At 51.9% G+C, this 13922-nt stretch overlaps 1 protein-coding gene across 5 annotated transcripts in view; it reads left to right on the top strand.

Annotated features, from left to right (window-relative positions):
- PLB1 (phospholipase B1) overlaps nucleotides 1–13922 on the top strand; it is a 209730-nt gene that overhangs the window by 185132 nt on the left and 10676 nt on the right. For all 5 annotated transcript variants that reach the window (XM_057742730.1, XM_057742728.1, XM_057742727.1 and 2 more), the window contains 9 exons: nucleotides 2857–2917; nucleotides 3472–3530; nucleotides 5268–5335; nucleotides 5583–5626; nucleotides 5844–5943; nucleotides 9631–9682; nucleotides 10655–10735; nucleotides 12112–12177; nucleotides 12711–12805. In XM_057742730.1, coding sequence (XP_057598713.1) covers nucleotides 2857–2917; nucleotides 3472–3530; nucleotides 5268–5335; nucleotides 5583–5626; nucleotides 5844–5943; nucleotides 9631–9682; nucleotides 10655–10735; nucleotides 12112–12177; nucleotides 12711–12805 — 626 coding nt within the window. The remainder of the gene's footprint in view (nucleotides 1–2856; nucleotides 2918–3471; nucleotides 3531–5267; nucleotides 5336–5582; nucleotides 5627–5843; nucleotides 5944–9630; nucleotides 9683–10654; nucleotides 10736–12111; nucleotides 12178–12710; nucleotides 12806–13922) is intronic.

The following is a 13922-nucleotide window of genomic DNA, read 5'->3' as shown; positions in this document are numbered from 1 at the left end:
GATGAGGGGGTGGCGGTGGGTATGATGCACCGCCAATTTCCTGTAAGGTGGGAGCTGAGTGGGAAGAGTCTCAGTTCCAGGGGCGGGCCCGACAGGAAGCTGACACATACACAGGTGGGTCTGCAGGCCTTGTTCGGTTCGAGTCGATCATTCTAGCTCTGAGGATTCAGGGCCCATGGCTCTAGGGATGGCTACTGCAAAGATGGCCTGGAGGATTCAGAACCACTCTAGGCCTTGCAGGACAGGCCCGGTCCAGACCACATCTGTCGGCCACCAGGACAGGGGATCAACCGCTAGTGTCAGTTGAGCACCTGTGGTTTGTCCAGTCTTGTGCGAGGGGCTGGAGGGCAGTCAGAGAAGGGTCAGCATGGTCGTGCCCTCGGGAGTTAGAGGTCATGGTAGACCAGGCACCTCTATGTGTCAGGTACTGTTTCAGGAAGATAGAGCACTGGACCAGACAGAGGGGTCCCACCCCTCACGGAGCTTACCATCTACTGGAGGAGGCATCCAATAGACAGCTAAGCATGGTCATTTCAGATAGCGCTGACAGCTCTGAGGAAGGTGATGCAGGAATGTGAGATGGGGCAGGGAGGGTAGCACATTCTGATGAGCTGTGCAGACCACATCAGCTCTCCCTGAGGAGGGGAGATTTGAGCTGGGATGTGTATGATGAAAAGATGCCGGCTACCTGGAGAGCCAGAGCCCCTGGCAGGACCAGGGAGCGCAAAGGCTCAGAAGTGGGACTGAGCTGGGTGTATTTGATGAGAGAAAGACGTGAGCGTGGCTGTGGGCGTGTGAATCAGGTAAAGCATAGGTCATGAGACCGGAGGGCTTGTCAAGGACCAGATCATACAGGATCTGAACCCCTAAGTAAGAAGGTTGGACTTCAGGTGGAGAGCTGTGGGAAGCTGTTGTAGGTTCTGGGAGAAGGTGATGTAATCTATTTCACCTTTTTAAAGAGCTCCCTGACTAGTACGGAAAATGGATTGGGGAGCAGCAGGAGTGATTGAGGAAAGACCTTTCATAAGCCAGCTGAAGCACTGAGACTAACTTACATGAAATTATTGAAGAACTGTTAGATGCTGAGCTCTGGGATACAAACCACACCAGCTTCATGGCTGGGGTACTACCACTGTCTAGCCTCTTGGAACTCTCTCGGGCTCACATTAGCCCAGTGGAGGCTTGTCCCGGGCCAACCACTGACCGAAATCCATTAGAACTGAAATGTCAGCTATGTCTTGTCAGCCGGGCATTTACTGATTTATCTAACATGTGTGTATTTGTTGGATGCCTAAATGGTGCAGGCACTGTGCTAAGTGTTGGGTATACACGGGCAAACAGTGGTTCTGGTTCTGTCGTCTTGGGTCTTAGTCTCATGTGTCTTTGCTTCTGTTGCTGTAAGAGCTAAAAACCCAGGCATAGAAAGTGGTGGGTTGTTTTTTTCTTTTTAACACCTTGCTATTTAAATTAACCTCAAACAGGCAACGCCAACATTACTTGAGAGCGTGTTAGAAATGCAGAGTCTTAGGCAGCACCCCAGTCCTGCTGACTCAGGATCTGCATTTAACAAGACCCGCAGGGGAGCCAGGTGTGCTGGCTAGGGTGCCAAGTACGGTTCTTCCCTTGGGACAGACAAATGTGCTCCAGTTCCAACCTGTGTCAGTTCATCTGCAGGGGATGGGCTTGTCTCTGGCTCACCAGTTCTCTGAGATGTTTCTAAAGCACTCAGGGTTATAGAATTTTTTTTAAATTGCATCTTTCCCGGATATTTGTCATCTGCACACAAATGTGTTCTTGATTTCTGTAGAACTTCCACACAGAAGAAGGACTCCATCAGTGGGATGAATTGAGCAGTTCCTTGGAATAAACTAAATGACATCAGGTTAAGCAAATACATTTAAAGGAAGTTTCGTTTTTGCTCCCTTGTGAGAGGAGTGTTTTCACAAGGCGTGTCTTCCTCATGGTCTGACCACATGGAAGAGATAAGCTTCCAAAGCCTTTGGCGACCACATGCCTAAAGAATCAGTGGACCAGACAGCACCTGTGTGTGGAGCCCTACTGTGCACTCAGCACCGGGCTTGTCCCTCAGGCCCCTCTGGGGACATGCAAGTGACCGCACTAGGGGAGGGACTCTCTCTCTCCCCCCCAACTTCTGTGCCCTCTGCCTCCCACCCCATCCCCTCCTCCAGCACCTGGCAGGTGTGCCCTATATTCCAGAAACAAGAGAATTTGACTAAAGGTATCCAGGTTATAGGCATTAATTTATATACATACAAGGAATTGGATGGCTATTAAGTTAAATACACAAAAAGAAATGATATACACGTATTCAGAAGTGATATGCAGAAACCAGAAACTCTGCAATTGTAAAGACTTCGTGTTACTTTCCTAAAAATATTGTAATTCTTGTTTTGGTCCTAGCATTTTAATTAGTGTCCATTAGTTTCATGTTCAACAACACCATTAAAACCCACGTGGAAGCTCTTACTAGGCCTCCAAGTCTGTGTTCCTTTGGGAGACCACCTTTTGCATGCCTTCACTGCTTTTTCCCCAGCTTTGGATGACTGTGGGCTCCATTTAAGAGTGTAGATAAGTTGAGATGGGAAAGACTGTGAGTGTGCATGAGTGTGCCAACACATTATGTGTTTCGTACAAGGGGTTGGGGCAGACACCCATTTTCTCCTCTGATTCCCCTCTCACTCCATCTACAACTCACAGCTCTAGCCTCACACGATCCCCTCCAGTGACATAGTTCCAGCCTCCACCAAGAATTCCTTAGTTAGTTCTTCCTGGGCTGAAGCTGACCTTCCTGCACAGTCAGTGTCTGGTGTTGTGTCTTTCCTCCTGTTGATTTAGAACTGGGGCAATGACTTCCTGTGTACGGAGTGGAAACCTTCCAACAGTGTCCCCACGTCAGGTGAGTGTAAACATCGTCATCCCCTTCGATCAATGGCCTAGCTAAGTGTCGTGTTGGTGTGAGAACCTACAAACCCCCCTTGGAGACTGGAGCAGGCCTTGCTGATTCCCACGCAGTGTAGACCTTGAGCCTGGGCAGCCCAGGACAAGCTGGCCCACAACACTGCTGGGCTCCCAGCCTCTCCACAAACCACCCATCTCATCTCAACTTAGTCCCAATGGCAGCCTTTCAGACCTCCCTGCCCAGTGAGGTAGGTACAGTCACGGATTGGGGTCCTCTCTGCCTGGGCTCATGACCCCTGCAGCTGGGACTTTCCTGGACCACTTGAGTGTGAACTGGCTCCTCTCAGGATGGATAATAGCCATGAAACCCATTACCTTCAGTGCCTTGGTTGCTCTGAATGGATGGAAAATACAAATATTCTAAAGCCTTAGGCTGGAAATAAGTGTAATGGGAACCTGTGGGACAAGAACGGAATCTCAGACTCCTAGTCAAGTTAGTAGTTTAAAATGAAGACCTCTCCTGACCATCCATCTCTCTGCCTGTCTCCCTAGTCCATGAGCTCCGACCAGCAGATATCAAAGTGGTGGCCGCCCTGGGTGACTCGCTGACTGTGAGTACCGAGCTGAGCCAGGCCCGGGCATCTCGGAACCCAGCCAGTCCCTGTGCAGAATCAGCTCTTTTTCCACATCAGCTCTGTGTTCAGCATTTAGTTGATGCTATTGAGAACATACCTGTGTCCAGCACTGAAACATAGCCAGGCAGCCACGAGACATCCCCAGGCAATCTAGGATGCCCTGCCCTCCACCCTTCCACAGCCCGGCCCAAATACCACCTCTTCCACGAGGCCTCCCCTCCATCCTCAGACAGAAGCTATCCACCCCCCTTCCCCACTTTTCCCAAGCATTTCATGTGTGTGTTAAGGTACTTATCCAAGTCTGCCTGCCTTTACCAGGGAACTCATCTCCCTCACCTGGACTCCTAGGGTGGTGGCTCTTACGCACACACTGCCCAGCTCCCCCTCGCCCTATTTAAAAATGTGTTCTTGGGGGCAGAGGGGGCCCAATTCCTGCACGTAGCACAGTTTCACTAAAGGAATTGTATTGGCCAACTATTTACCTATTGCTGTGTGTGAGACACTCTGCTAGCAATTCAGAGGGAAAATAAGTATGAGATGTAGTCTTAAACCTCTAGAAACTTGTTCAGCTTATTCAGGAAATAAAAAAACTTACACAGAGATACGTAATCATATAGGTGACAAACAGGACTTTTGAAATCGGGTATTCATTTCTATAAAAAACAACATCCCCACGTGTGTGAGTGTGTTTTAATTTTGGTATGATCATGGGGAAAGCTGTGGAAGGAAGGATACACACCAGAATTTTAACCATGAATTGGCTCTGGTGGTGTGTCCATGTGGATAAGAGGTGAGGAGGGACGTAGAAGCTGTGGCAGGAGGCAAGGTTATTAAAGTAGGGGTAAATTACTAATTAAAAAATCTTTGTGTCATTTCACTGGCTATGGTGAATATATATTACTTCTGTAGTTTCAAACAGGAATCTCTCTTTTTTAAAAATAGGGCCTTTAGAAAGCAACTATACTCCAAAAAAATTTAATTAAAAAAAATAGGGCCTTTAGGGAAACCTTTATGCAGGAGGCAGAAACTGACAAAGGTCTTAGAGAATGAGCTGGAGACTTAAGCGCTGGAAAGAAGGAAGTTCAGCATTCCCGGAAAGGATGGAGTGGCTGGTGATAGGCCGGTCCAAGGGCCTCGTGCTTCAGATCAACTTGTTCAGACCTGAAGGTTTGTGTGGCCAGCAAAGGAGGGGGTGAACAAGGAAAGGAAAGTGGAAACCAGGTCATGGTGAGCTCAGAAGGTTGGTGAAGGGGGTTGGCTCTGATCCTGTGGGTAAGAGAGACCCACTGAAAGGTCAGAGTCAGGGGAGGCATGAAGGAACAGGTGTGCTTGGAAGAGCAGGTGGGCAGCCCCATGAGCTGGGAAGAGATGCTGGAGACCGTGGGGTCCGGTGGAGGCCAGAGCTGTCCATGGCGAGGAGATGAGAGTCTCACCTGGGAATATGGCAGAGGAAACACGAATAGAGGGATGGAAGCCAGAGAGTGTGGGGAGGAAGAATCTTGCTTCTTCCACAACGTGGTTCCTGGTTGCGTGTGGAAAATTCGGGAGTCAGGACAACTCCAAGATGAAGTGGCCTGGAGAAAGGCTGGTACCATTTTCAGAAAGGGTAAATCCAGATCTCAGCTACTATGCCAGGGCAAGAGGGGCCTTTCCTCATGCCCTCAGCCTGCACCTCGCCCAGCCCAGCTCTGGTGCGTTCTCCTTATGTTTCAGACAGCGGTGGGAGCCCGACTCAGCAACGGCAGTGACCTGCCCACGTCCTGGAGGGGACTCTCCTGGAGGTGAGGGTGTTCTCCTCTCATTTCTGTTGATGACGCTCCCCGCAGAGGCGTGGGCCGTGTGTTTCCCCGCCACCCCTCCAGAGATGAGGCTGGGTACCCACGGCCCAGTGTTGGGACGCAAGGCAACGCCCTGATGCTCATGTTAGTCCTCAGGGTGATGAGAAACCTGCCCCAGGGCAGACTCTCTGGTTCTGACTCAGAAATATGACGGCCTATGATTTTAACAAATGTGCTTTCTCTTCCCCAGCATTGGAGGGGATGGCAGCTTGGAGACCCACACCACGCTGCCCAGTAAGTAGCAACGTGGAGAAGCACCATCGCTGTGGCCATAACAACCCCTCGCTGAGGCCAGGACCCTCCCCACGAGGGAGGGAAGAGAAGGTGGTTTGTAAGGAGGGAGGTCAACCTGCCCTGAAAAGACCCAGAAGTGTCCTGCCCACACCTGTGCCCCAACACTGCACGTCCATCTCCCTCTCACCTGTGCTGTCTGCCCCCTCCCTCTTCAAAGACATTCTGAAGAAGTTCAACCCCAACCTCCTCGGCTTCTCCACCGGCACCCGGGAGGAGACAGCCGGGCTGAATGTAGCAGTGGAAGCGGCCAGAGCTCGGTGAGTGGATGTGGGTACCAGAGGGACAGAGGAGGGCAAGGCAGAGAGATCGGGGAGGAGAGAAGGGTGGTGTCTGGGAGCCGGGCCCCCAGACGGGCAGGGATAGCTGCGATGCACGGAGCGCTTCCGCTGCCCGGGCCTGAGCTGCCCCTCTCACGTGGATGATCCCGTCATCCTCACACCCTTCGAGGAGGGTACTCGCGTGAGGACACAGAGGCTTAGATTGTTTCCTGAATGGCCCGAGGTTATCAGAGCAACCGACCAGAGGAGCCGGAAGCAGACCAGGCTGAATCAGAGCCTTCGCTCAGCCCAGTGCGCTGTTAGTGCCTCTCAGGGCAGCAGGAGGAAGCACTTGAGGGTGGCCGGACAGGAAGCATGCGGCCGGGGCCCAGGGTGCTGTCCCGCTGACTCCAGCTGACCTCCCCACCCAGGGGAGGCTGGGGTCAAACGTGCAGGCGACTCTCGGCATCTCAGGAACACAGAGCAGGACCTCACGGATGGCCGCCCTTCCTTTTTCCCTTCTCTTGCCTCCCAACCTCCAGTGCCTGACTCTGAAAAAGCCATATTTTGACAGTGGGGAGGTAGATGGTAGGGCCCCCGGAACCCCGTGGAAGTTGTTTGTTTCCACTTGGATTTCTGTGGTTCACAACAACCCAGATAATTAAGGGTGACATGCCTGACAGAGTTCATTGATTTTCTGCACGCCGCGTGCTGGGTCTTTGCTTTGTAGAAGGGTTGCTGCACTCAGATCACCAGGGAAACAGAACTGCCTTGACTCACTGTTTACAAGGAGCGTTCCTTTCAGACGCGGTAAGGAGGGCCCCACGCTTGGTTTGAGTCTCTGAGCCACAGGAAGCGATGTCAGTTCCTCAGCGTCATAAGCAGGAAGAACTTGTTTTTCTGTAAAAAAAACTGGGCTTCATGGGCCCATAATATCAACATCTAGTTGCTGGTATTACCATTAATATCACCATCATCTTTCCATTATTATTATGCAGCTCGGGCTTCATTAACCAGGAATTGATTCCTTAGTCTGGCTGTGATCGTATAGTGGTTAGTACTCTGCATTGCGATTCCTTAGTCTGTTGACATTCAAGCCCCTTTCCCCTTTCTTGCTTCACTTCTCTTAAGCTGCTTTTTCTATTTCCCTGCTGCCTGGTGCCTCCATCAGAATGAAGAGTGGCAGGGGAAGTAGCTGAGAGATGCAGCTTCTTGTTAGTATTGCTGAGGTTCCGCGTTTGGGGGAAGGAGAGCACGCCATTAGTCGGCTTAAGTAAGCCAGGCTGGAGAATTGTTCTGCGAGTCTCCCTTCTCTGCCCTGTGCCATCTAGCATGTGTGGTTAAGGATGAGTTCACATAAAGAGAAAGATAAATACCACAGCAGAGCAGCCAGGATAATGAGACCTGGGGTCAGACCATCTATGTCCAGATCCCAGCTCCCAGACTTGCTGACTGTGTGACCTTGAGCAAGTCACTTAGTATCTCTGAGTCTGAGTTTCCTCATCTATAAATGGGGATAATAATAGTACCTACTTCTCTGGGTGGTCACAAGGATTCAATGAGACTAACTACCTATGGAAAGCACTTAGTACAGTATTTAATATGATGCAAAAAAAGTTTGTCACTATTAGGGTGTTTTATTTCAAAGTTGTATTCAAGATTGAACTTCCTTTCCATCAATAAATAAGGAAGAATTCACTGAACACCTGGGAAGGACTGAGCCCCAAGATGGCTACTAAAAGGTACAAAGAGTCAAAAAGTAAACTGCCTGCCTACAAAGAGCTTGCTGTCTAGTTAAGGAGCCTAAACCAACAGGAAATAATTTTTGGAGAAAAAAACAGAAAAAAAAAAAAACATTGCCATTGTGTATGGCAATGTTGCAGACTGAAATGATTTTGTACTTTGGAGCACAAGTAAGAGAACAGAAAAGTGTAAAATGTGAACTGGGCAGTCTAAATAGACAGATGCAGACCCAGAAGGGACCCCAGAAATCATCTCGTCCTGCCTCTTTATTTAAAAAATGAAGAAATTCAAGGCTAGCAGGATCCAGTAACTTGGGTGAGCTCCACAGCAAGTTGGTAGTAGAGCTGAAGGGGACCCCTGGTCCCATAACTCTCAGAGCATGACTCTTCACACCAAGACTGAAAAAGTAAATGGAGGAGGTGTGGATAAGCAAGTGCAGAGAGAAGACTCATGGGGGAGGTAGGGCTTGCTCTGAGCCTAAAATGTGGGAAGAACGTGGCTGAGAAGAAGGCATCCTGATGTCCCCTAGTGCTCTTGAGGGCTTGTCACCCACAGATGCCCCATTCATATCTTGAAGCTATTAAAAGGTTACAGAGACTACTGTGGTCACTTTTAACCAGGACAGGCTTTCTGACATACCCATCAATAGCAATAGTATATGAGATACGGTCCTGAATGTATAAATGAGAAACATGGCAGGGATGGTACCATGTATGCTTGGCCACGTGCCCAGCTCACTGTGGGCACGCAGAGATGTAAAATGCCCATTCTGTACCAGTTACTGCTTTTACAACCTCTTCCATGGAAGGCTCCATTGGTTGTATCTCTTCTTATATACGTATCTTTTTTTTAAATAAGAGCTTTACTGAGGTGTAATTGACATGTGTACACCGCACATATTAAAAGTGTGCAATTGATCAGTTTGTTATATGCATATACCTATGAAACCGTTGCCGTAATCAACATGATAAATATACCCATCACCTCTGTGCTTCTTTGTAATCAGTCTCTCCCTCTCGCCCCTTCCTGTCTCTGCCCCACTCTCTGGGCCCCAGGTAACCACTGACATGCTTTCTTATCACTACTGACTAGTTTTAATTTTCTAGAATTTTACAGAAACAGAACCATAGTCTATGTACTCTTCTCTTGTCTAACTTCTTTCACCCAACAAAATCATGTTGAGATACTTCTCCATTGTTATGTGTGTCACAAGTTGATTCCGGTTTTATTGCTGAGTAGGATTCCATTGACATACCTGTCTCTTATCTGGAAGCATGCAATTCCTTGTTCATGAGACATGTAAGAGGTGACGGGAGAACCAGTCTTCTCCACATTTGTCTCCTGCATCCTGTTTTGTTGCAAGTGGGGGAAGTGAGGAGATGTAGAATGGTGTGGAAATTCAAAGGAACTACAGAGAAGAATAACAAAAGGATTAAAGGAACGCAGAGTGGGACTTAGAGGTAAAGGTTAAAGGAGTCATAACGCCTGGAAAGAAGAAAGCTGAGGGATCATTTGGGACAATGACTTTCTTCAAATATACAAAAGTTATTTTTAAAACAGCCCCCTGAATAAGAACTGAACAGGCTCAGCCTGCAGTGACGAGCTGGATGAGATATAAGGGAATGTCCCTGATGGGAAGGTCGAGCAGATCCCCTGCACCCCCCAAGTGGCCTCAGAGGACCAGGCCTGCAGATGGGGGTGATGAGATGCAGATTAGCCCCTGGCAGGGTCAGGACCCATTGTGGCTCCAAGGTCCATGGCAGATCTTTGATTTTTAGTAGGTTGAGATTTCTTGAGAATTGAAAGCCTTTCAATTTGTTCTGAAGGAATGAACTTTATAAAACATTTTTCTTCCTGAAACATCTCCTTGCCGGGCCCAAATCCTACAGCTTGAGCCCTCGCTCATGAGCCAGCCCTAAAGTCCCCTTCTCTTCTCCCACCCAGTGACATGCCGGCCCAGGCCCGGGACCTCGTGGAGCGAATGAAAAACAGCCCCGTGAGTACAGGACCCTGGGCCACCCCGGGAAGGTGCTCGGTCTGTAGCTGGGGCGGGTGCAGGCGGCCCTAAAAGAGCCCCCTCCGCAGCGCTGCAGCTCAGGCACGTGGCTTGTCTTTAAGAGGGGCCAAATGAGCCATGAGGAGCAGGCCTTGCCACCAAGACGCCGTCTCTGCTGCACTCCCTCCCCGGGCCCTCCCTCTCCCCGCACCCCAGGGTGGCAGCAGGAGGAGAGAGCAGCAGCGAGCTGGCGAGCTGGCGGAGGGGGCAGGCCTCGGCCTCTGGCCACTTTCCACTGTACCCGAGAGTTGGCTTCCTGAGCCCTATTATGTAAACTTTGGCTTCTAAAAATAGCCTTCTCATTCCAATCCTTCCTCCTTCCCGCTCACCCGGCCCCTCTAAACCTCCTCACCAGCACTTTTTTAAACGCCCTGTGTTTATGCCTTGGAATCCGGCGCCTGGCAGGACTCCTATTATGGCTGCGTGGAAAGCCAGCTCCTCGGGGCCTCCAGCCCCCTCCCCACCTCGCGGTCCACACAGGGCGCCTCCTCCACCCCCTCCCTGGACCCAGGCCCGAAGAGCTCTCCCCAGAGGCAGCTCTGGGCTTTTGCTTCTGGATGTGCCTCTTGCCCTCGGCTCCTTTGAAGGCCTCTAGACCGCGTTTTAGGGGTGTGTCCACACACGCCACCTCATCCTGGACTGCAGCTTTCTTAAGAGGATCGCAGAAGGGAAAAAAGTCCCCTGTACGGTGTGAGCAGACACACACGCTCACAGACACACACGCGTGTGCATGCACACACGCACGTTTCCCTCGGTGGCGTCCTTGCCCCCGCACCCAGGTGAGGGCGAGGGAGCCTCCACTTGGCATCTCCTCTCCATGTGATACAAAGAGGTTGAAAGGCAGGAGGGGGGCTGTCTAGCACAGGCACGTGCCCCCCACCAGGGCCTCAGTGGGCTCTTCTGTCCCCTCAGGAAATCAACCTACAGAAAGACTGGAAGCTGATCACCCTCTTTATTGGAAGCAACGACCTGTGCCATTACTGCGAGGACCCGGTAGGCCCCCGACCAGCCCCCTGGGGGCCCCGAGAGGGGAGCTGCTGGCCACGGTCAGCATCCGTGCCCAGGGCCGGGACCTCCCCCGTGGGAGTCACATGGGCCGGCTCTCCCAGGCAGCCCCAGCTCACACGTACCTGCCTTTCCCACCGCTGAGTGGCCGCGGCCTTGGTTCCCTGATTCCACGAGTGTGTGGACATCCTGCAGGCACTGCCCAGGTGGCCTCTCTCACGCACACAGATACTGTTCCCTGGCATTCAGTGGATAACTAGGGAGCCCCACCCTTCCCCTGCTTGGAGCCCCTGCCCATTTTTTGGTGTTTTTTCGGGGTAGGGAGGTTGTAGGGGGAGGCGGGAACAGTGTCATAAACGGGGTTGATGCAGTTGAACCAGTTCTGATCGATGGCCACTGCCCTTCAGGGACCGCACGCCTTAACCAGCCCCAGCTGGCCTGGGAGCCCGACCCGCTCCTAACGTTGTTTCTATGGGGAGATATGTCCTGACTCACAAACTTTGGGAAGTGATACCTTTTGGAATATATCTTGTTCTAAGTTGAGGATGTACTATGTTTTATTTGGCCAGAAAAAAAAAAAAAAGCGGCTGCCATAAATCAGAGGTTGTAGTAGAATGTTTGACAGTCACAGGCGGTAGGGAGAAGGCATTTATCATTCCTGGGGGCTCAGGGAGACAGGCACCAAATTCTGGATGAGAACCGGCCTCCCCGACACAGGGCCTCTCTCCCTCACTGCCCAGACTCTAGAGGCAGAAGTGACCCAATCCCATGAGGTTTTAAATGTCATTGTGTCCTGCACTCAGTGGAGTCCAGAGACCCAGAAGTGACCCCAAATTACCTGTCCTCATGCAAACAGTCAGGTTTACGCTCCTGAGAGCAGCTTTTTGTGGAAAGGACCTGGAGCCACTACCAGGATTAACTCAGGCCACATTTTAGGAAGGGGCTAAATCGGTCCAGCTGGGAGACAGGCCAGAGGAGACCCTTGAGCAGAATTACAGGGATAGGAGTGAGGGGGGGGACAGTGCAAAGGGTCCCAGGCAGTGGGTCCAGCACCAGCCAACGCCCAGAGGAAAGACAGCATGGCCACCAGGGGCCCTGTCCTGGTTGGAGAAGGTGAAGGCCGACGACAGGTGGGACTGGAGAGGCGATGGGGCCCAGCACTGCCAGGATCTGGGTTAGAGATACCCTAGAGCAGGGTGGGGTGGGGATTGTTTATGGTACCTGGTAGGGGGTCTTACGAGAGACTGTGTCCACCAGCACTAAGGACTGGGCTTTCCAGCCCATGCTGTGCCCTCCTATGTTGGGCATCGGGCCACTCTCCTCCTTCTCCCAGGGGCTGAGGAGAGCCCCTTCCTTCTTCACAGGCAGCCCTCTCAGCCGGCGAGTATGTTCAGCACATCCAGCAGGCCCTGGACATCCTCTACCAGGAGGTAAGAAAGCACAGTGGCACATTGCCGGGTCCCATTCCCTGCCAGCAGCCAGGCTGTCTGCTCCCTCACCAGGGGTCGCTCCCTGGGTGTATCCAGGTGAGTTGTGTTCCGTGAGATGCAGGTGAGCAGACCCCCACCACGAGCAGGTCCCCGGATAGGATGGGAGGGAGGCAGGTGCCAAGCTCCTCTGTGGGGAAGATTCTAACTGGATCCGACTGTGTGTGTTTGGTGGCAAAGAGCTTGCTTCTGGAACCGGTTGGCCTGGTTTGTAGCTGGGCATGGTGGCTTACTAGCAATGTGATTTTGGGCACATGACTTATGTCTCAGTTTCCCAATCTGTAACATGGGGCCAGTAAGGAATGTTCCAGGAGATAATATAAGGCACATTCTGGGCCTCAGTTTATTGGTAAAGCTGGGGAGGGGGAAGTGAGATTGTAGATGATCCCCCAAGCTCTTTTCAGCAGTAACCAGTGCCCCCCACAAGTGCCTGGGGACTGCTGAAGCACCCCCCCCCCCCACTCTGCTCCCCACAGCTGCCAAGGGCTTTCGTCAACGTGGTGGAGGTCATGGAGCTGGCTGGCCTGTACCAGGGCCAAGGTGGGAAATGCACCATGCCGCTGCCGGCCCAGTAAGTAGACGTACGTGGTCCCCGGGCAAGGGTACCTGGGGAGGGCAGGGCTTAGATGCCAGAGGGTGAGACAGATGAGGCAGAGCCAGACCATCCTGTCTGGGGCAGGGGCAGACATCAGCACTTAGCCAGGGGCTTGGAAAACCATTCAGAAATGCCGCTGCCTTATTGAATGCCTACTGTATGCAAGTCACTTCATTTCTCTGGACCCCAGTTTGCTTTTCTGGAGAGTGAGGCAGTCAGTTAAATGGCCCGTGAGGGCCTCTGACGTTGTCTGTGGCGCCAAACTCCAGCAAGTTATTCCTGTCTGAGCGGCAGCACAAGGAAATGAGCTCTCAAGACAGCTCTCTTGGGCCTCACATCCCGGCTTTGCCACTTAGGAGCTGTGGGACCTTGTAGAAACCACATAACCTCTCTGAGCCTTTTTTACGCCTCACCTGTAAAATCTCCTTGGGAAGCAGAGGTGAGGTCTAGCAGAAGTGCACGCAAACTGCATGGTCCCTGTGGGGCAGGTGCTCAGGAAATAGTAGCCTTTATGACGTGCTTGATAGGACTGTCCTTGAAAGCCAGGCTTGGAGCTAAGGTACAACGTGCAAGAATTTCTGGTGGGGCTGGAATTTATGAAAGCTCAGCTGCGACCCTGCAGGAAGTTGCCATCTTCTGAGGCCAGAGGGTCGCCCAGAGTTCCTATGATGGTTGTTATGGGGGAGGAGATTCTGCAGGGGGGGGGAGGAGTCCGGTCCTAGCTGGGGTCACATGGATTTGCTGGGAAGGTGACCAGCTGGTTCCCATTCTTGCCTGGAACCTGGCCCCTGCATGGAGCGGCCAACGCTGCCCAAGAGACCCCCTCACCATGGAGCCCTGAAGGAGAGTCCTAAGCAGCTGAAGATAGAGAAAGGAGGCCTCAGGAACATGAAGCCGCCCTGGAGAAACCCCAGGAGCTGCAGGCTTGGTTGGGAAGGAGCAGTCAGGCGGTCAAAATAATGAAAAGTCTGTCCACAGGAGACCCAGGCATTGGTGCCAACCCTTCCACGTTCTCTCCCAACAAGCACCTTCTGGACCTCGTGCCCTGAGTTATGGTTCTGTGATCCAGGCCCAAGAGGCAGCAAGGCTGTGT

Source organism: Hippopotamus amphibius, chromosome 7 (genome assembly GCF_030028045.1).
Source record: "Hippopotamus amphibius kiboko isolate mHipAmp2 chromosome 7, mHipAmp2.hap2, whole genome shotgun sequence".
NCBI lineage: Eukaryota > Metazoa > Chordata > Mammalia > Artiodactyla > Hippopotamidae > Hippopotamus > Hippopotamus amphibius.
Note: the sequence above shows the minus strand (reverse complement) of the source record. Positions and strands in the feature narration are given on the sequence as shown.